At 40.3% G+C, this 20,946-nt stretch overlaps 2 protein-coding genes across 3 annotated transcripts in view; both read right to left on the bottom strand.

Annotated features, from left to right (window-relative positions):
• LOC115153986 (AF4/FMR2 family member 4) overlaps positions 1-11,838 on the bottom strand; it is a 28,731-nt gene extending 16,893 nt beyond the window's left edge. Inside the window, exon 1 of one of the 2 annotated variants that reach the window (XM_029699724.1) lies at positions 11,542-11,838. Coding sequence is in view for 1 of the 2 variants with exons in the window: in XM_029699723.1 (XP_029555583.1) it covers positions 4,489-4,505 (17 nt within the window). In the remaining variant the exon portion in view is untranslated. Of the gene's footprint in view, positions 1-4,488; positions 5,108-11,541 lie in introns of those variants that run through there. The other variant, XM_029699723.1, reaches the window with a different exon arrangement.
• Positions 11,839-13,057: 1,219 nt separating this feature from the next.
• Positions 13,058-20,946, bottom strand: zcchc10 (zinc finger, CCHC domain containing 10). Its single transcript, XM_029699725.1, has 4 exons — positions 20,859-20,946; positions 17,752-17,913; positions 17,082-17,126; positions 13,058-15,247 (listed from the first exon to the last, which is right to left on the bottom strand). Exons 1-4 carry the CDS (start codon positions 20,897-20,899, stop codon positions 15,004-15,006), a joined length of 492 nt encoding a protein of 163 aa, XP_029555585.1. The 5' UTR covers positions 20,900-20,946; the 3' UTR covers positions 13,058-15,003.

The raw sequence follows: 20,946 nt of genomic DNA, 5'->3' as shown, positions 1-20,946 counted from the left end.
TTGTTGTCTTATGTCTCTACATAGTGTTGTGGTGTCTCTCGTCGTGATGCGTGTTTAATCCCAGCCCCCATCCCCGCAGGACGCCTTTTGGTAGTCCGTCATTTTTTCTTAACTGACTTGTCTAGTTAAAGATGAAATAAAAAATAAATTAAATAACGGTAATCAAGGGTAAACAAGCCATTAAAATACATGACCCTAGAATGAGGCCTTGCACTTAACTTTGACTTATGTTTAGCATGTCAGCTGTCAAGTTTCAAGATATTGGACTTTCAAAAAGCAGTCTTACTTGCCGCATCATGATGACGTGGCAAGTGATACTTCGCTTCTTGAAAGAATAATATCTTGAAAACTTGACTGCTGACATGCCAAACATTTTGGGCCTGTATCAACAGTGAACTAATGAAACAAATACAAAAATATAGTTTGAGTGGATTTTTCCTTTAAATTGAAACTGGGCCAGTAGAGGCTGCTGAGGGGAGGACAGCTCATAGTAATGGCTGGAATGGAGTCAATGGAATGGTATAAAACACATCAAAAACATGGTTTCCATGTGGTTGATACCACTCCATTGACTCCATTCCAGCCATTATTATGAGCCGTCCTCCCCTCAGCAGCCTCCACTGAACAACACACTGTAGCAATATGTGGACCAGCTTAATCTGATCTATACTGAACAAAAATATAAAACGCAACATGTGAAGTTTTGGTCCCATGTCTCATGAGCTGAAATAAAACATCCCAGAAATGTTCCATAAGCACAAAAAGCTTATTTCTCTCAAATTACAGGCACACATTTGTTTACATCCCTGCTAGTGAGCATTTCTCCTTTGCCAAGACATTCCATCCACCTGACAGGTGTGGCATATCAATAAGCTGATTAAACAGCATGATCATTACACAGGTGCACCTTGTGCTGGGGACAATAAAAGGCTACTTTAAAATGTGCCGTTTTGTCACAACACAATGCCACAGATGTCTCAAGTTGAGGGAGTGTGCAATTAGGATGCTGACTGCAGGAATGTCCACCAGAGCTGTTGCCAGATAATTTCTCTACCATAAGCCCCCTCCAACGTGGTTTTAGATGATTTGGCAGTACATCCAACCGGCCTCACAACAGCAGACCACGTGTATGGCATCGTGTGGGTGAACAGAGTGCCCCATGGTGGCGGTGAGGTTATGGTATGGGCAGGCAAAAGCTAGGGACAATGAACACTATTGTATTATATCGATGGCAATTTGAATGCACAGAGATACCGTAGCAAGATCCTGAGGCCCATTGTCGTGCCCTTCATCTGCCACCATCACCTCAGGTTTCAGCATGATAATGCACGGGCCCATGTCACAATTCTGATTCTGTACACAATTCCTGGAAGCTGAAAATGTCCCAGTTCTTCCATGGCCTGCATACTCAGACATTACACCCATTGAGCATGTTTGGGATGCTCAAGATCAACATGTACAACAGCGTGTTCCAGTTCCTGCCAATATCCAGCAACTTCGCACAGCCATTGAAGAGGAGTTGGAAAACATTCCACAGGCCACAATCAAAAGCCTGATCAACTCTTTGCGAAATAGATGAGTCTCGCTACATAAGGCAAATTGAGGTTACACCAGATACTGACTGGTTTTATACCTACCTTTTTTTTAAGGTATCTGTGTTCCCAGTCATGTGAAATCCATAGATTAGGGCCTAATGAATTCATTTCAATTGACTGATTTGCTTATATGAACTGGAACACAGCAAAATCTTTGAAATTGTTGCATGTTGCGTTTATATTTTTGTTCAGTATATATTACTAATACTGAAGACACTGCTACCAAACATGAAAGACGACAATACCTGCCCGAATGCGTTACCTTGAAAAGGTTCCTTTTACTCATATTTTAGCACTGATAAAAATAAAAAAAAAGACAAAAGCTGTGCTACCAAACAAATTAGTAGAAAGGAATGGATTGATAGCAAGCCTACCAAAACCAGCACCACAATTAGGCTACCCATAAAACCAACAATGGTAAAATACATTTTTCACAAAATCCTACAATATATGGCCAAATACACAACCATGTGTGTCCCAATTTAGATAGGAATTTGAAGAGGCCAAGCAATGCGTTTTCATACCAACCTCAGTAGCTAACTGTACACATTACTTGAGCATGCAAAATCCAAGTCTAGTTGAAATATTAACTTGGGGGGGGGGGGGACCACTGGTACTGGTAATAAGGCTTCCTGAACTCACTTCTATATGACAAACCGATACACTAACAGGTGTCTGAAGACCATGAGTTTAGGGCCATGCCTCTTTGAGAAACTGACAATTCCACCCTTCATAGCGCCAACAATCACAATTAGAGGTTGACCGATTAATCGGAATGGCCGATTAATTGGGCCGATTTCAAGTTTTCATAACAATCAGTAATCTGTATTTTTGGCCACCGATTTGCCGATTAATTTAAAAAAAAAATATATATATATATATATATATATAAATATTTTTTTAACTAGGCAAGTCAGTTAAGAAAACATTGTTATTTTCAATGATGGCCTAGGAACGGTGGGTTATAACTGCCTTGTTCAGGGGCAGAACGACAGATTTTTACCTTGTCAGCTTGGGGATTCAATCTTGCAACCTTACGATTAACTAGTCCAACGCTCTAACCACCTGCTTTACATTGCACTCCACGAGGAGCCTGCCTGTTACGCGAATGCAGTAAGAAGCCAAGGTAAGTTGCTAGCTAGCATTAAACTTCTTATAAAAAACAATCAATCAATCATAATCACTAGTTAACTACACATGGTTGATGATATTACTAGTTTATCTAGCCTGTCCTGCGTTGCATATAATCGATGCGGTGCGCATTCGCGAAAAAGGACGGTCGTTGCTCCAACTTGTACCTAACCATCTTTCTTAAAATCAATACACAAGTATATATTTTTAAACCTGCATATTTAGTTAATATTGCCTGCTAACATGAATTTCTTTTAACTTGGGAAAATGTGTCACCTCTGCAACAGAGTCCGGGTATATGCAGCAGTTTGGGCCGCCTGGCTCGTTGCGAACTGTGAAGACTATTTCTTCCTAACAAAGACAGCCAACTTCGCCAAACGGGGGATGATTTAACAAAAGCGCATTTGCGAAAAAAGCACAATCGTTGCACAACTGTACCTAACCATAAACATCAATGCCTTTCTTAAAATCAATACACAGAAGTATATATTTTTAAACCTGCATATTTAGCTAAAAGAAATCCAGGTTAGTAGGCAATATTAACCAGGTGAAATTGTGTCACTTCTCTTCCGTTCATTGCACGCAGAGTCAGGGTATATGCAACAGTTTGGGCCGCCTGGCTCATTGCGAACTAATCTGCCAGAATTTTACGTAATTATGACATAACATTGAAGGTTGTGCAATGTAACAGGAATATTTAGACTTATGGATGCCTCCCGTTAGGTAAAATACGGAACGGTTCCGTATTTCACTGAAAGAATAAACGTGTTAGTTTCCGGATTTGACCATATTAATGACCTAAGGCTCGTGTTTCTGTGTATTGTGTTATAATTAAGTCTATGATTTGATAGAGCAGTCTGACTGAGCGATGGTAGGTACCAGCAGGTTCGTAAGCATTCATTCAAAATAGCACTTTTGCGCTTTTTGCCAGCGCCCCTCGCAATGCATTGCGCTGTTTATGACTTCAAGCCTGTCAACTCCCAAGATTAGGCTGGTGTAACCCATGTGAAATGGCTAGCTAGTTAGCGGGTGCGCGCTAATAGCGTTTCAAACGTCACTCGCTCTGAGACTTGGAGTAGTTGTTTCCCTTGCTCTACATGGGTAACGCTGCTTCGAGGGTGGCTGTTGTCGATGTGTTCCTGGTTCGAGCCCAGGTAGGAGCTATACTGTTACACTGGCAATACTAAAGTGCCTATAAGAACATCCAATAGTCAAAAGGTATATGAAATACAAATCGTATAGAGAGAAATAGTCCTATAATTCCTATAATAACTACAACCTAAAACTTCTTACCTGGGAATATTGAAGACTCATGTTAAAAGGAACCACCAGCTTTCATATGTTCTCATGTTCTGAGCAAGGAACTTAAACGTTAGCTTTCTTACATGGCACATATTGCACTTTTACTTTCTTCTCCAACACTTTGTTTTTGCATTATTTAAACCAAATTGAACATGTTTCATTATTTATTTGAGGCTAAATTGATTTAATTAAGTTAAAATAAGTGTTCATTCAGTATTGTTGTAATTGTCATTATTACAAAAACTGTTTTTTTTTAAGTTGAAAAAAAATCGTCATCGGCTTTTTTTGGTCCTCCAATAATCGGTATCGGTGTTGAAAAATCATAATCGGTCGACCTCTAATCACAATTTGATAATGAAGTTTGGGGACAGTCTGACTAGCACAACAGCTAGACTAACGCTCTTCACAGGAAATGTAGACGGAAAACCAAGAAGAGAAACCAACTAGTTGTGTTGCTTACCCTGACAGAGGCGACATGGCGCAAACCACTGAAACATTAGAAAGGGGATTCAGTGAAACGCCAGGGGATTCAGAAGTGTTGTCATGCTCTGCCAGTCTGCTCTCTGCTAGTATTCCTTTAATGAGAAGACATTCTCAAAACTGGGTTTCCTGATCTACAGCGGACATTACAGTAATTCCTTGGAGTAGAGATAAATCTGACTCAGGGAGAGGGAGGTTACTGCTAGTTCACGGGAGATACCACACTGCCGAACAGCGGGTGTGCCAAAGGCAGGGGACAATAGGTGAAGTTGAAAGGAGGCTCTGTGTGAGAGAGATGGGGGGGTTGCCTGCATGAGTGCACAATGTGTCATACACTCTTGTAGGCTTAGATATATATAATTGGGACAAACGAGTTGTAATGCAGTAAGGCAAAATAGTACTGACAAGAGGTTATGAGTCTTTGTAAGTGTTAATTAAGGAAATCATTTTAAAAAAGAGAATAATTCTAACAAGATGGAAAGGAATGCCTATCACTGTGCTAGGGCAAGATCATCAAGTGTGCCTTTACATCGCAAGCCCAGCAGTAGACCAGAAGAAAAAACAACACAGCCCTTCTCTAAACTAATTCATCTAATCTAAACAAAATCAATAGAGTAAAAAGACAATCAAAGGAAGATGAATAGACGGGAGAAAAACATACGCCTGGGTCTAAAATAGTGGAACAATCACGTTGGTGAATGTCAGCCTACAATTTAGGAGGAAAAATAAGGAGTGTCAACAGTTAAAGAGAATAGCAACCTCTTCCTGGAAAATGGAACAGTCCATTTAACTCCATAAAAGGATATGTTATGCCATTGAGCCTCACCTCTTTGTGATGTCATGACTGAGGATGCCAAAGCCAACCACAGTCTGTCTTCCCATCAACAAACTCCCTCCTCCACTATGCCCTGGAGCACTGGGTAAACTAGCAGCAATTTCTTTAAAGTAGAGCCCATTTTCTACTAGTAGATGGGTCAGCCCTGTCAAAACACACTTCAGGCATTTCCAAGACAGACATTTTTATCAGCAATATGATGACATAGGCCTAATATCCAGAAGTGTAATAACTAGACCTACTTGAATGGAAGTGGAAGAAACCAAAACATTGCCTAATTCAAAGGCCCTAACCACTAAGTAGTCCTACCAAATCAGATTTTTTAAAGAATTGTCTATGACCAGTAGGCTAATTGAATGCAATGAGAGTTCTAGACCAATAGACCACTTTCTGTGCTTACAAACATTGCAGCACAAGGGCGATGCGCGCATGTTGGTGGCAGAACAAGGGGGAGTTCTTATATATAAAAAGCTTCTGCTTATGAGTGCATTTGAAACTAATTTTGGATTATAATTGGATTTTAAGGCTCTTATGAATGTCCTGCTTAATATGTTTGTGTCAACATCACAAATCAACCGCATTATACTTCAACTAGTAAAATGACTCTTTGGCTAGCTTTTGCTACAGCCTATATCAGTGAGCATTAGCATTCTAGCTTTTGCAAAGATCACAACCAAATATAAATCTTAGTGACTGTTCAAGCAAGAATCAAAACATAATTGTAAGCGTATGAGAACCCCCAAAAGTTATTTTGTTTAGAAGTAACAAAAATGTAAATCTAGGCTGTTGAACGGGCGCAAATGGCGATGGCTTTATATTTTACATTTGACTCATTTAGCAGACTCTTCTATCCAGAGCGACTCACAGGAGCAATGAGGGTTGAGTGCCTTGCTCAAGGGCACATCAGATTTTTCACCTAGTCAGTTCAGGGATTCAAACCAGTAACATTTGGGTTACTGGCCTTCTGTTTGTGTTTTTGCCTACTCCATTGCGCATTGTCAAGCCAAGGCACCCTGAAAATGAAATTCCTGGAAAACCGTTAGAGACGACAACAGCTGAAATCTGAGGACACCACTCAACTGTGTGCAGCAGGATGTGTGCCACTCTCCGAATGGAAACACTAGGCCTAAGTGGACATTGATGACTTGAGCAAATCCATTAACACAGCTTGGGAAATACTATTTCCGATGCTTTAAATATAAAAATGAAGGTGGACAGTCAGAAGCAGTTTGGGTGGATCAATTGTTCGCAGGACTTTATCCTGCTAACTGTTCCAAATGTGCGAACGGAATACGGTAAAAGGGCTTTTATGTACTCTGCGCCATCGGCTTGGAACGCCTTACCAAATACTTTTAAACTGGAAGAACTTGTCCCGATTGTTTTTTAAAATCATTGAAGGATTTGAGGCTGATTCCCTGACCTGTCAATGTTTTTAATTTGCTGTTTTATGATTTTGTTAGTCTTGTGAATTGTATGTTATTTTACTAGATCACCTGTAGTTTTTCATGTTGTTCGTCTGTAATTGTGTAATGACTTGGTGCTGGCTATCTTGTCCAGGACGCTCTTGAAAAATAGATTTTAAATCTCAATGAGCCCTTCCTGGTTAAATATAAATATAAATTAGATGGGCCCATTTCAAAATGGTTAAAGGGGAAGTAAGATCATTCTTAACCCTTCAAATAACCCCTTGCCAAGCTCTTTCTTACTAACATATTGATAAAAGCTAGCCTAGTTTTAAGTTGATTATGTAAGTAATGCCTTCTTAAATTTAGCTGAGAGTTCATGGCAATTTGTTTTAGAAGACCCTCACAAACTTTTACAGATGCAAGCCGACTGTAGGTTTTGGAATATCTATTTAAAATATTAGCAGATGTTATTAGACAAAGACAACCAGAGAAACATACAGCAGGGAGTTCCAATATGACCAGAAAACTAGATGAGTTAGCTGAAAATGACTGGCCATAATTCATTTTATTAGTCATCTCAGGGATCCTACTTGAAAACATCAGATAAGCCATTTCCAGTTTTGCTAATCGCTCAGTCAATAGACATGAAATCACACAATTACACTAAAACTGTGTAGGACATCAAATACTTCATAATAACAACCCAAATGTTAAGTGGCAGAGCTGCCCTTTAACAAAACCCGCCTCTGATTGTTCTTGTTATTTCACTAAACAGACAGCTCAAACAAGCCTTATCTAGCCAGAGATATGTCACATTTGAACATAAAGTTGTAGGCCTAGGCTTTATGATGTAGGCTTACGTTGTTGTAGGCTGTGTGTTCAATAAAATAGCTTGCATGATATGCTGTCATACAACCTTATTGTATCCAGAGTCCAAAGGAATAAATGCTGCAACATGGGCTGGTGAGCTCATGAAGCAATGAGCAGCATATGTTTTGCTGTGACCGGAAAAGCCCTTATGAAGCAGCCGATGGCTTATTAATTTAACCAAGAGCTTGCCATTGGTGATGTAAGGGCCTCAAACCACTATCTTGTGACTAGCCTACAGTATGCAGCATAAAACCAATTGACAAGGCTAGATTGTTAGTAAAATGCACAGTGTAGAAAACATTCGAAACAACTTAATATTGAGTTGTATCCCACCCTTTTGCCCTCAGAACAGCCTCAACTACTCAGGGCATGGACTCCACAAGGTGTCTAAAGCGTTCTACAGGGATGCTGGCCCAAGTTGACTACAATGCTTCCCACAGTTGTGTCAAGTTAGCTGGATGTCCTTTGCGTGGTGGACCATTCTTGATACACATGAGAAACTGTTGAGCATGAAAAACCCAACAGCTTTGCAGATCTTGACACCTGGCACCTACTACCATAACCCGTTCAAAAGGCACTTAAATATTTTGTCTTGCCCATTCACCCTCTGAATGAAATAAACACAAAATCCATGTCTCAATTGTCTCAAGGCTAAAAACTCCTTTAACCGCTCTTCTCCCCTTCAGTGACATCAATAAGGGATTATAGACTAACCAGGTGAATCCAGGTGAAAGCTGTAATGGAAAGAGCAGGTGTTCCTAATGCTTTGTACACTAAGCGTATATACGAATATAAACTAGTCTGACTAAAAATTAAGAAGCCCTATGCACAGCAGTGCATCTAGGTTGAGGTGCTGGGTTGGCAGGAACAATATATATATATTTTTTTTTAAAGAGTCTGACTAATAGTCTAGTCTGAATACTTTAGAGACGGGGGCTTGAAGCTGTTTTTTGCTATCTGCCGGTAGGCCAAATCTGCAGTTTCATCAACCCTTGACTGCAATCAAATCGAATCTGACAGGTGTAGACTAACATGATGACCAAGCCAGCTCTGCATGTGTGCATGTGGAATTTGTCTATACGCACCAGGTGCGATCAGGACATGCTGGTTGAAACATCCAAACAAACTCTGAACAAACTACACTGCTCAAAAAAATAAAGGGAACACTAAAATAACACATCCTAGATCTGAATGAAAGAAATAATCGTATTAAATACTTTTTTCTTTACATAGTTGAATGTGCTGACAACAAAATCACAAAAATAATCAATGGAAATCCAATTTATCAACCCATGGAGGTCTGGATTTGGAGTCACACTCAAAATTAAAGTGGAAAACCACACTACAGGCAGATCCATCTTTGATGTAATGCCCTTAAAACAAGTCAAAATGAGGCTCAGTAGTGTGTGTGTCCTCCACGTGCCTGTATGACCTCCCTACAACGCCTGGGCATGCTCCTGATGAGGTGGCGGATGGTCTCCTGAGGGATCTCCTCCCAGACCTGGACTAAAGCATCCGCCAACTCCTGGACAGTCTGTGGTGCAACGTGGCGTTGGTGGATGGAGCGAGACATGATGTCCCAAATGTGCTCAATTGGATTCAGGTCTGGGGAACGGGCGGCCCAGTCCATAGCATCAATGCCTTCCTCTTGCAGGAACTGCTGACACACTCCACCCACATGAGGTCTAGCATTGTCTTGCATTAGGAGGAACCCAGGGCCAACCGCACCAGCATATGGTCTCACAAGGGGTCTGAGGATCTCATCTCGGTACCTAATGGCAGTTAGGCTAGCTGACGCCACTGCGCAAACTCAAATGCACCACCCACAACTGCAGGGCTCTCCAGAGGGTGGTGCGGTCTGCACAACGCATCACCGGCGGCAAACTACCTGCCCTCCTGGAAACCTACAGCATCTGATGTCACAGGAAGGTAAAAAAGATCATCACTGACAATAACCACCCTAGCCACAGCCTGTTCACCCATCTTCCATCCAGAAGGCAAGGTCAGTACAGGTGCATCAAAGCTGGGACAGAGATTGAAAAACAGCTTCTATCTCAAGGCCATCAGATTGTTAAACAGCCATCACAAGTACAGAGAAGCAGCTGCCTACCTACAGACTTGATATCTTGGGCCACTTTAAAAAATGGAACACTAGACACTTAAATAATGCCACTAAGAATGTTCACATATCTCGCATTACTTCTCATATGTATATACTGTATTATACACTATCTATTCTATACTATCTATTGCATCTTAGCCGCGCTGTGTATTAGATTTCGTTGTGGAATTTGTTAGATATTAGGTTTAGTTGTGTTATTGTTAAATATTACCTGTTAGATACTGCTGCCCTGTCGGATCTGTAAGCATAAGCATTTTGCTACACTCACAATAACATCTGCTAACCATGTGTATGTGACCAATCAAATTTGATTAGATTAAACAGGAAGTTGAGATGAATTCACACATAAGCATAGCTATGAGCACATAAACAGACAACCCTATACTTACAGAATAATGAGATGGGACAGAAATTAAGTAGCTAGCATAAGAGAAACAAAGTGTTAATGTAAACAATGACTTTATCTAAATACAACCACACTTTCCCAACACCCCCAATCTAAAATTACTGACAGTCTACAGGTGTTTGCTACTTAACATGAACTGTTCATAAACAGAAAACTGCCCCAAAACAGAAAACTGCCCCACTTACTTACATTGAAACAAGAAAAACGATTAAAACTTACTCTGTCTACTATACCAAGAATTAGGCTTGCCACCAGAGGGCATGTCTTTGTGAAACGTGTAATTATGTAACAACTATTAAAACTTGTGAGGATGCCCTTCCCCCACCGTAACACTTAAAATGGCTTCCTAGACTCAGAAAGTCAACAGTCGTTAGAGAAAAATTAAGATATTTAGCTCCGTTTTGCATATTTAATTACATGGGATGTAATTGAAGACACTGGGGTCCACATTGAAGAAAGTATAACTAAACACATGATTATTGTTACAGCAGTGCTCATGTAAAGGGAAACCAAAAAATAATATTTAATGGAGTATAGTACTACATGACCACTAAGCCAGGGATGCATGTAATGTCATCATGCATTGGTCTGGTTTGATATAAAAATCAGAGAAAAATACCTTCAAAGAAAAATGGATTCGTTTGTGTAGTAACACCCAGTGGGTCATTTAGGCAGAGAGGGTTCTCAATCTTGGTTTTGTTTTTACAGGCAAAGGCTAATGAGCGCCTTGCTAGGTTTTTATACTTTTTTTTGTTGCAATGACATAATCAAAGTATTGACTTTATTAGTTGTAAACATTAAACAAAAAAAATACAAATTGACTTCGGACACATTTCTGTCGAACTTGTTTGTTGTAATAAAACAAGTGAATTTCTTAATTACATGTTCAACGACTTCCAAACAAAAATGACCAGAGATTATCTCTGAATGTCTGACTCGCGGCTTCAGACAGTTGACAAAATACTCATGAACGAAACCGCTAGCCAACTTGCTAGCCGTCCCAAGCTTCCATGCAAACTTACATATCAACTAGTTAACTGCAGTAACCACAAGTGTAAATTAAATATTTACCCATTAAAGTCAGAAAAAGACTTGAATCTGTCAACAAATGTTAACATTTGAAATAACACTGTCGACGGTACGGAAACTTTCAATGGGACGCCACCATTGATTGGTAATTAGCTTGCTAGCATTGGCTAACGACGTACAACGTAAACTAGAGATATCCTGTTGCTCGCTAATAGTAACTACCACTTACTTGCTCGATATTACTGGCAACCTAGCCACCTTTCATATACACACACAATAGCTAAGTTGCAATGCAAATAAATTGTTACCATAACAGCTAACTAGTATAACAGTAAACATTTTAACTAATGTTAGTTGTTTATTACCTCTTGTCTTCTTTTTAGGCCCAAACCATTATAGCTATTGGAAAGCCCTTTCTCTTTGTCTTTTCCAGTTAACGAAATGAACCCGACAAAAATGTAACAATAATAGTAAAAATACTCAAAACATGTGAACAGGCTACATCCTCTATCAAGTATAGCTGTGATAACATCAAAAAATTAGTCGTCATTATCTTCTCTATCCATTTTTTAAAACAAAAGCTAGCAAGGTGCCTAACTAGGCAGCGATGAGTGGATGCATGAAAGCCAGCAGCTGGGATGAATTCGGTTCCCTAAACTTGATCACGTGACCATGGCGTATTCTCAGGATTCGGATCATGAATACTATTTTAGAAAGTCATATTTTGTTATTGTATTTTTAATAGATACATCAATGAATGAATGAATCAGACAATAAAATTGCTAAAAGGAAGTTATTCTGAATGCGTTCAACGAATTTAATCATTTGACCCAGGCGTCTTCTTCTTCTATAAATGTCTATCGTCGGGTCGCAACCAACTGAAAGGTGTCGCATACACCGCTTCCTACTGTACTGGAGTATGATTGGTTAGTTGCCCTACCAACAAACCCCACACTCATAAAAAAAACTCACCACTATTCCACTACTTGGCCCTATCTGACGGGACAAAATCGTTCAAAACACCTTGTAACTCGTCTGCAGTAAAATCTCGTACACCCAAGTACTTCTCTGCAGCTGCCACCACATCTATTTTCTGTGAATGATGTTCCATTACCAAACTTACTGAAGCACACGTTACTCCTATCGCTCTCTTTTGGCCTCATGCCCTGTATCCATCTTCCTCTCATTTTCACTGCCTCAGCATATGACACCTGTACTACTCTGATCCTGGCACTCAACCTGCATTTCTCCCACCAGACAATTCTGATCATGGGTATCCCTATAGTTAACACATTCTACATTTTCATTTGAGTAATTTAGCTGATGCTCTTATCAGAGTGACTTACGGGAGCAATTAGGGTTAAGTGACTTGCTCAAGGATACAGACAGATCTTTCACCTAGTCGGCTCGGGAATTCGACCAAGCGACCTCTCAGCTACTAGCACAAACACTCTTAACCGCTAGGTTACCTGCCTCACACACACAACTGTTTCCACCGATACTACACATTATGTGGTGTCACCCAACCTGACACCACATATGGATCAGCAAGACGGCAAGAATCCGGCAAGATAAAAACATTGCAGAGTGCAGTATAACTGCAGTATGCCGCATCCCAAAATATTTTTTTACTCATGGTTTTATAGTGTAACTGTAGTTAGTGCAGTATAACTGCAGTTATCCTGCAATTACCATATCCAAAAATACCACTTGACTGCAGTTACTGCACTTTTACTGCAGCTTCAAAACTGCAATCTTTTTTTTTGTAAGGGTAACACCAGTGCATACAATTTACTACACTTTCCAAGGTACCCTCATGCTATAAATGGTTGACTTCGTTCCATCTGATTGAGAAGAAAAAAAACCCCATGAAAAACCCCAACAAGTGAAGACACTTGCAAGTGCCCTTTTATTAAAAAATGATTAAAGGATGTGGCACTTGATAACAAACAAATCAAAAGCACAACTAACGGGGGGGGGGGGGGGGGGGGCAGTTTATCAACACAGTCAATAACATTTTTCTGTTTATAATCATCTGGGGGTAAAACATGTTTTAATAATAAAAATAATCAATAACACGGTTCACAGTACAACCAGATCCAAGCTGTACTGGGCTGGTTGTTTCCAGAATCGTACTAGGAAAAAAACAACAGGAAAAGAAAATGTCTGAGCCAGCACAGTACAGTACAGTTCAGCATGATAGTGTGAAAAGGGTCAATACATCTAATGCTGCAGGCCCTCCAAATTATGCATTACATATCTTTCAGTAGCTACATAACTGCACATTTGGAGTGTCACTCAAAAGCAATAGAAGGAAGTACAGCAGGTATGTAAAAAGCACATACATTTCTCATTTTAAATCTAGACGAATTATCAAACTTGTGATTTGAAACGAAGTTGAGATATGACCACACTTCTTCACTGACTGTACAAGGGAGAAATGCAGGAGAGAGAACACATTCTGGTAAATACAAAATTCCTCACTGTTTGTCAGGGTTGGGGAGTAACGGATTACATGGAATCAGTTAAACGCAATCTTATTTAAAAAAAAAAAAAAGTAACTAATCAGTTACGTTACCAGCAAACATATTGTAACCAGATTACAGATCCTTTTGAAAAACTAGATGATTACTTTTAAATTCAGAAAGGACGTTGACACCTTTTTGTTCTCACTGAGCAGGTTTCCAGTAAAGTACAACAACAACAAAAAGTCACGACAGGCTGATGTAAACAGCAAATTTGTCGATAAACTTCCAAAATTTCAACAAAGCTAAATACGCTAGACAAAGAGGGATCTTCTTGGGTCTGTAAAATTCATTGTGTGAGAAATGGCGCTTTTATGTGTAACTATTTATTTAATAAGCATTATATCTAAGTAAACTTGGAGTCACGCAATGATATTTTGTGTGGTCCTCCCATTACGACTCAGGAAAACATGCAGTTTATTAGGCTACAGATTATTATTTTTTTTTAAATGTGTGATGAAATTCACAGGGTGGTGAAAGTGCAAGGTGATGAGCTTGATGCTCCTTTCAATAAATATCGAGGGTGTTATTCTGGTGACCGATGTTTGGTTGCCGTTTAACAAATTAAAATAATATCGCTCTTTTGTCCATAATAGTCTCATCATATAGGCTACACCTGAACTCTATCTGCGAGCTCTTGGCTAGAGCGCAGATTTGCTATATAACTCAATATTGTTTCTGACAAAACTATCAGACGAGTTGAAAATTCAACAGAAACCCATCTAACTTGTATTTTCTATTCGGTACATGGGAATTTAACTGCAAAAGTAACTTATGTGCACTACGTCATCACACACAGGCTTTTATCCACAACAAGTCAATTTGATGGAAACATTTCTGCTGAGAAAATGCAGAGATTTTATTTATGCAGCTTTTTTAATATTGGCATTAAAGTCTGTCGCCAATTGGATGGAAACCTAATTAATGACATTCAATTTAGCATTGAAAAAAATGCGCAAGTTTAAGTTTGTTCCACCTGAGCGAGTCTGTTCACAAGTCAGAGACCACTACCACGACACACCAAATGCATTTGATGGATCCTTTTTTTTTTATAAATGCCTCTTAAGGGGAAAGTAATCCAAAAGTAACAAAAACTAATCAGATTACGTTACTGATTACAATTTTGGACAGGTAACTAACTAGTAACTAACGGATCACATTTAGAAAATAACCTACCCAAATCTGCTGCTTGTTCATTACAATTTACACCGTATACTTCGTAAGACAGCTCCTGAACAGCTAGAGGGTCAGAGTGGAGCTCAGGTTAATGTCATGGTGGAACACAATACATTTAAATCTTTTTCATTTCTTCTTCTTTTTCTTCTTGGGAGGACCTTGATCTGAATCACTTCCTTCTGATGAATCAGAGGCCGAGCTGCTTGAACTGCTAGAGGAAGAGGAGCTAGAGCTGTCAGAACTGTCACTACTGCTGTCACTGTCGTCCGACGAAGAGCTTGAGGAGTCACTACTGTCAGACGATGAGTCACTGGAAGAGCTGTCAGAGTCGCTGCTGCTACTACTACCACCACCACTTGCGTCCTTTGACCTGAAAGCAAGTGGCACAATTTACAAAACCATTATTACATAAGCAGAATAGTGAGTACATTGCAGAAGGCATATTGCAGGCATAGCCTAGATCTCTACTGCATATAACAGAAAAGTGTGTCGAGTGGACTATGCTCTACCCATTTGAGATCTAAACTCAGCAAAAAAAGAAACGCCCTCTCACTGTCAACTGCATTTATTTTCAGCAAATTGAACATGTGTAAATATTTGTATGAACATAACAAGATTCAACAACAGACAAACTGAACAAGTCCCACAGACATGTTACTAACAGAAATTGAATAATGTGTCCCTGAACAAGGGGGGCGGGGTCAAAATTAAGAGTCAGAATCTAGTGTGGCCAGCCGGTTGCATTAAGTACTGCAGTTTTTATTACCTTTATTTAACTAGGCAAGTCAGTTAAGAAAAACATTTGTATTTTCAATGACGGCCTAGGAACAGTGGGTTAACTGCCTTGTTCAGGGGCAGAACGATAGATTTTACCTTGTCAGCTCGGAGATTCAATCTCGCAACCTTTCGGTTACTAATCCAACACTCTAACCACTAGGCTACCTGACGCCCCGCAGTGCATCTCCTCATGGACTGCACCAGATTTGACAGTTCTTGCTGAGAGATGTTACCCCACTCTTCCTCCGATCCAACAGGTCCCAGACGTGCTCAATGGGATTGAGATCCGGGCTCTTCGCTGGCCATGGCAGAACACTGACATTCCTGTCTTGCAGGAAATCACGCACAGAACGAGCAGTATGGCTGGTGGCATTGTCATGCTGGAGGGTCATGTCAAGATGAGCCTGCAGGAAGTCTACCACGAGGGAGGAGGATGTCTTCCCTGTAATGCACAGAGTTGCGACTGCCTGCAATGACAACAAGCTCAGTCCGATGATGCTGTGACACACTGCCCCAGACCATGACGGACCCTCCACCTCCAAATTGATCCCGCTCCAGAGTACAGGCCTCGGTGTAACGCTTATTCCTTCGACGATAAACGCAAATCCGACCATCACCCCTGATGAGACAAAACCACGACTCATCAGTGAAGATAACTTTTTGCCATTCCTGTCTGGTCCAGCCAGCAACGGTGGGTTTATGCCCATAGGCGACGTTGTTGCCGGTGATGTCTGGTGAGGACCTTCCTTACAACAGGCCTACAAGCCCTCTCAGTCTATTGCAGACAGTCTGAGCACTGATGGAGGGATTGTGCATCCCTGGTGTAACTCGGGCAGTTGTTGTTGCCATCCTGTACCTGTCCCGCAGGTGATGTTCAGATGTATCGATCCTGTGCAGGTGTTGTTGCACGTGGTCTGCCACTGTGAGGACGATCAGCTGTCCGTCCTGTCTCCCTGTAGCACTGTCTGTGGCGTCACAGCACGGACATTGCAATTTATTGCCCTGGCCACATCTGCAGTCCTCATGCCTCCTTGCAGCCTGCCTAAGGCATGTTCACGCAGATGAGCAGGGACCCTGGGCATCTTTCTTTTGGTGTTTTTTAGAGTCAGTAGAAAGGCCTCTTTAGTGTCCTCATTTTCATAAATGTGACCATAATTGCCTACCACCTGTAAGCTGTTAGTGTCTTAACCACCATTCCACAGGTGCATGTTCATTAATAGTTTATGGTTCATTGAACAAGCATGGGAAACAGTGTTTAAACCCTTTACAATGAAGAGCTGTAAAGTTACTTGTATTTTTATGAATTATCTTTGAAAGACAGGGTCCTGAAAAAGGGACGTTTTCTTTTTTTGCTGAGTTTATCTGCAACAGTCAATGTTGGAACAATTTTATGGGGTTGAGCTAAAAAGGGACGCTGTGACAGTTACCTTTTCTTCTTAGTTTTTTTCTCATTGGAGCTTTCCTTTCCTGGTCTGAATAGTGAATAGAGATTGAGGTAGTTACAACATGCCATGGCTGAAAAAATTCCAAAGATTATTCTAAACCAACTAGGGGAAAATAAAAGTGGAAAGAAACTTGGCAACACTTATGAATCATTGTACAGAGGAAATGAATTCCCAATGACGAGTTATACTGCATCTCCTCTAGATAGCAGTACTAGACAGTTATGAGGTTGGGTTACAGTACTTACCTTATAAATACTGTCACAGACTAATTACCGCTGTAACCGCTGTACAGCAAACCATTTCTGTAAGCTCAGGCTATTGCAGTACATTGTAGCCACAAAATACTGATTTGAAGTCTTCAAAACCATGACTATGCAGCCTATTCAAAAGTGACATCATATGGTAGACACCAGGGTCACGTTCATTTGGGTAAATGGTTTTGCAATAGAAAATGAAAATATATGTTTCTTATTGGAAAGGCTCTAGTAGTAGGCCTTCCTCTGTTTCCAAAAAATGTCTCCCTAATAGACACAACCAAGGTGACTTTCCACAGTGTTAACATATTCAGAACTCAAAAGTGATCTTCTATCAAGCTGACTTAATAGTATGACAGCAGTCATCCAATACAAATACATACTTGTGGCTGACTTACCCTGTGGCATTGACCTGTTTATTTTTATTTTCCTTCAGTTTATTTTTCATTTCTGTTGTCCTTGATGGCCTGTGAAGGTATTTTCGTTTGCCAGTACACTCATATGTCCAGTGTCCAAACTCCAAACACTTCTGACACCGAACATGTTGTTTATTTGCCTCCCTGTTTGAAAAAAAGAGACATGAGTAAGAGTTATTTATAACTGTAGGTAGACTTTAACATTGTGTACCCCCCACCCCCTCCCTATGTTAATAGAACCTAGCCCCTCATTACAATGGTAGCAATAGTTGGATAATCCCTGCTGTTTCTTGGGCCAAATCAGGATAAGTGGAGTCAGGACACTTTTTCAGAAGAATTGAGTAACTTCTCTGACTGTATCTGAGTTTCTAAAGCCTTTGTCAAGAGATCCTGAGACCAATGTAGCACAGGTAGTTGCTGGCTCAAGCACTATGCCTGTTCTCCAGTCGCTAGTGTTGTACTTGAGTTGTTAGGAAAAGGCTGTACGGGCACTCCTGACGTGCAAACCAGGGTTAGCCTCAGGATTTGAGAGTGAAATACTTACGCTCTTGTGTCTAACATGTAGGCTCAGCATTTTTACAAACAGTCGCATTACGAGTCAATGTTGAACTAACTAGATTTCAACTTATTTTTCACAGTGAAGCGTTATTGATCCAACCTTCAGTATGCTGGTCTGTATATATTTTTCCTCACACGCAGCAAACAATATGGCCGAGCCTAACTGAACTACAGACCAAATGTTGTCCCAAGCAATCAGCGTGTAAATATTTTATTCAACATACTGGTTTGTAGAGACTAACGTCTTTTGAAGGCAGACTTCTTTCAGACTGAATATTTCCATGGGGTAACCATGGTAACAGTCTGATGTTTAGTCAAGATCAGGTTCTGTTTTAGATTTTGGTTAGTTGTTTTGCAAGTCAGCAGTGTCCTTGTAGTTTCTCCCGAGTAGTTTGTTAGCTAGCTAGTCTGATTAATCAGGCTGTAATAAACAAATTAACACCTGAGCTCAAGTTCGAGGCACATAGCAGAGTCTGAATACTTATGTAAATAAGGTTTCTGTTTTTTTATTTTTTAATACATTTGCAGAAATTTCTAAAAACCTGTTTTCACTATGTCATTATGGGGTATTGTGTGTAGATTGCAGAGGAAAATGTTATTTTTAATGCATTTTCGAATAAGGCTGTAACGTGGAAAAAGTCAAAGGGTCTGAATACTTTCTGGATGCACTGTATATGGTTTGGTGCACCGTATATGGTTTGGTACTGAAGTAAAGTTAGTTTCACATTGAATATTCAGTTCTCTCGCCAATAGCTATTGAACAAAGCATGCCATGACAATTGTATATCCTAAATCGGGGGAGGATGGAGAATAGACATCTTTGTGTGAATTGTTTTATTTATTCAGATTTCAAATCGATTGTTCTCCATCAGAGAAAATAGTCAGGTGAACAATACTTTCCTGTGGATATTTTGTCTCAGACTTTTAGTTACCTAGCAAGCAAGTTAGCTAGATAGTATGCGGATGACTTAACTAACGTTAGCTATGTTCGGTTTGCTCCTAGCAGAACTTGGCTAGGCAAAGTGAACGTCTGACTCGCATACTCCCTAAAGACCTTCGCTTGAAAAACGAGAAAAAAGCTTCAATATTACTGTGTCACTCTTGAGACGCCGTAGCCAGTATACACTTCCTCAAAATAGTATGAATTAATCAAAGATTTAAAATGACAGATTTCTTTAGTTGTGGTTTTACTGAGCAGTTCTTAGTCACACAATTTTACATCTAAGATGTTTGGGGCAGTGTTTCTCAAGCAAAAAATCCCTAATATTGACAAATTACTGACAAAGGGGCGTAGGTTTTGGCTACCAAACTTCAACTTGCCTAAAGAAAGTGTGCACAAACCAGTAGTGTCAAGCTGCTGACTAAGTATTACATTCCACGCCCACTACGCATAACTTACTACATGTCGTGCTCACTGCTGTGTACCAGTGTTCTATTTTTATTATTTAACTTGGCAAGTCAGTAAAGAACATTCTTATTTACAATGCTGTCTACGGGGGAACAGTGGGTTAACTGCCTTGTTCAGGGGCAGAATGACAGATTTTTACCTTGTCAGCTCAGGGATTCGATCCAACAACCTTTCGGTTACTGGCCCAATGCCCTAACCAACCTTACTGTAGGGGAAGTTGCTAACAGAACCGCGGGAAAGCAGTTCATGGCAGGTGGGGACGAAGGACACTGTGTACCGGTGTCACCTAAACTAACTAGCAGCCTCCTTCGGTGGGATTTTCGGCAGTTGGCATCCAGCAATGGTGCATTTACCGCCACCTACCGTGCTGGAGTGTGGGCCAGAAACAGCGCTACCAGCCTCAATGGTAGTGGGCGTGATATGTAGTGGCCGCAGTCTGCAGCCTGTTTTTTCGTGATTACTTCAAAACTACAGCAAGTAGCTGGGCCATATGGTACTATTATGAAACTGGGGTCCACAGCAGATGCAATTAACTAGTTTTTTAATCAGAAAAAGCCTTGTTAAAAATGTCATGGGTCCTGCTTAACATTATTGTGCATTAACGCCACCTACTGTACTGGAGCACCCACACCTGTCCTAGCTTAAACATTTACCCAACGCCCCAAATTGCAGGCCGCAATTGCACCCTTCCACGAACAGCCAGAAAAAAACCTTGCCGAAGACCAAAACGTCACAATTTAGTCATAAATACACGAACCTTTCGGATGGGAAGGATACGGACGATTTTACCCAGCTAACGTTAGCGCTAGCTAACTTATGTGTCGGCTATTCAACGTGCAGACAGTATGATATCTATGCTTGTTAGACAAATAAACATACTATTTATTAAATGTAACCATTTAATTTGTTAACTTTGTACATCATTATTGCCCACATCTCAAACAACGTTGTAAGTAACGTTACAGTAGCTTGCTAACTAGCGTTTAGTAAGAATAGTATTGTTAGCCAACTATTCGCAGCTCAGTCTTACTTATTGCTCTAAGTAAACACGGTGATCACTAAATACGCTGAATCGAGTAAGTATACCAAAATTCTTAAGCATTTTAGTAACAAACAAACTTACGCTTGCCGACGGGCAATAATTCTGTGCATGGGTGTCGCCATGTTACAATTTGGTTGAAATGTAGCTCCTTCCGGGATGGCGAAACAAA

This window comes from Salmo trutta, chromosome 19, assembly GCF_901001165.1.
Source record: "Salmo trutta chromosome 19, fSalTru1.1, whole genome shotgun sequence".
Lineage (NCBI taxonomy): Eukaryota > Metazoa > Chordata > Actinopteri > Salmoniformes > Salmonidae > Salmo > Salmo trutta.
This window is presented reverse-complemented; position numbering and strand designations above follow the sequence as displayed.

Coding starts and splice junctions, on each gene's coding strand:
- zcchc10 (XM_029699725.1), bottom strand. CDS start 20,899: ATGGCGACACCCATGCACAGAATTATTGCCCGTCGGCAAGC. Junction 17,914..20,858: donor ATTATTGCCCGTCGGCAAGC/GTAAGTTTGTTT, acceptor TTTTTCAAACAG/GGAGGCAAATAAACAACATG. Junction 15,248..17,081: donor AAAAAAACTAAGAAGAAAAG/GTAACTGTCACA, acceptor ACTTGCTTTCAG/GTCAAAGGACGCAAGTGGTG.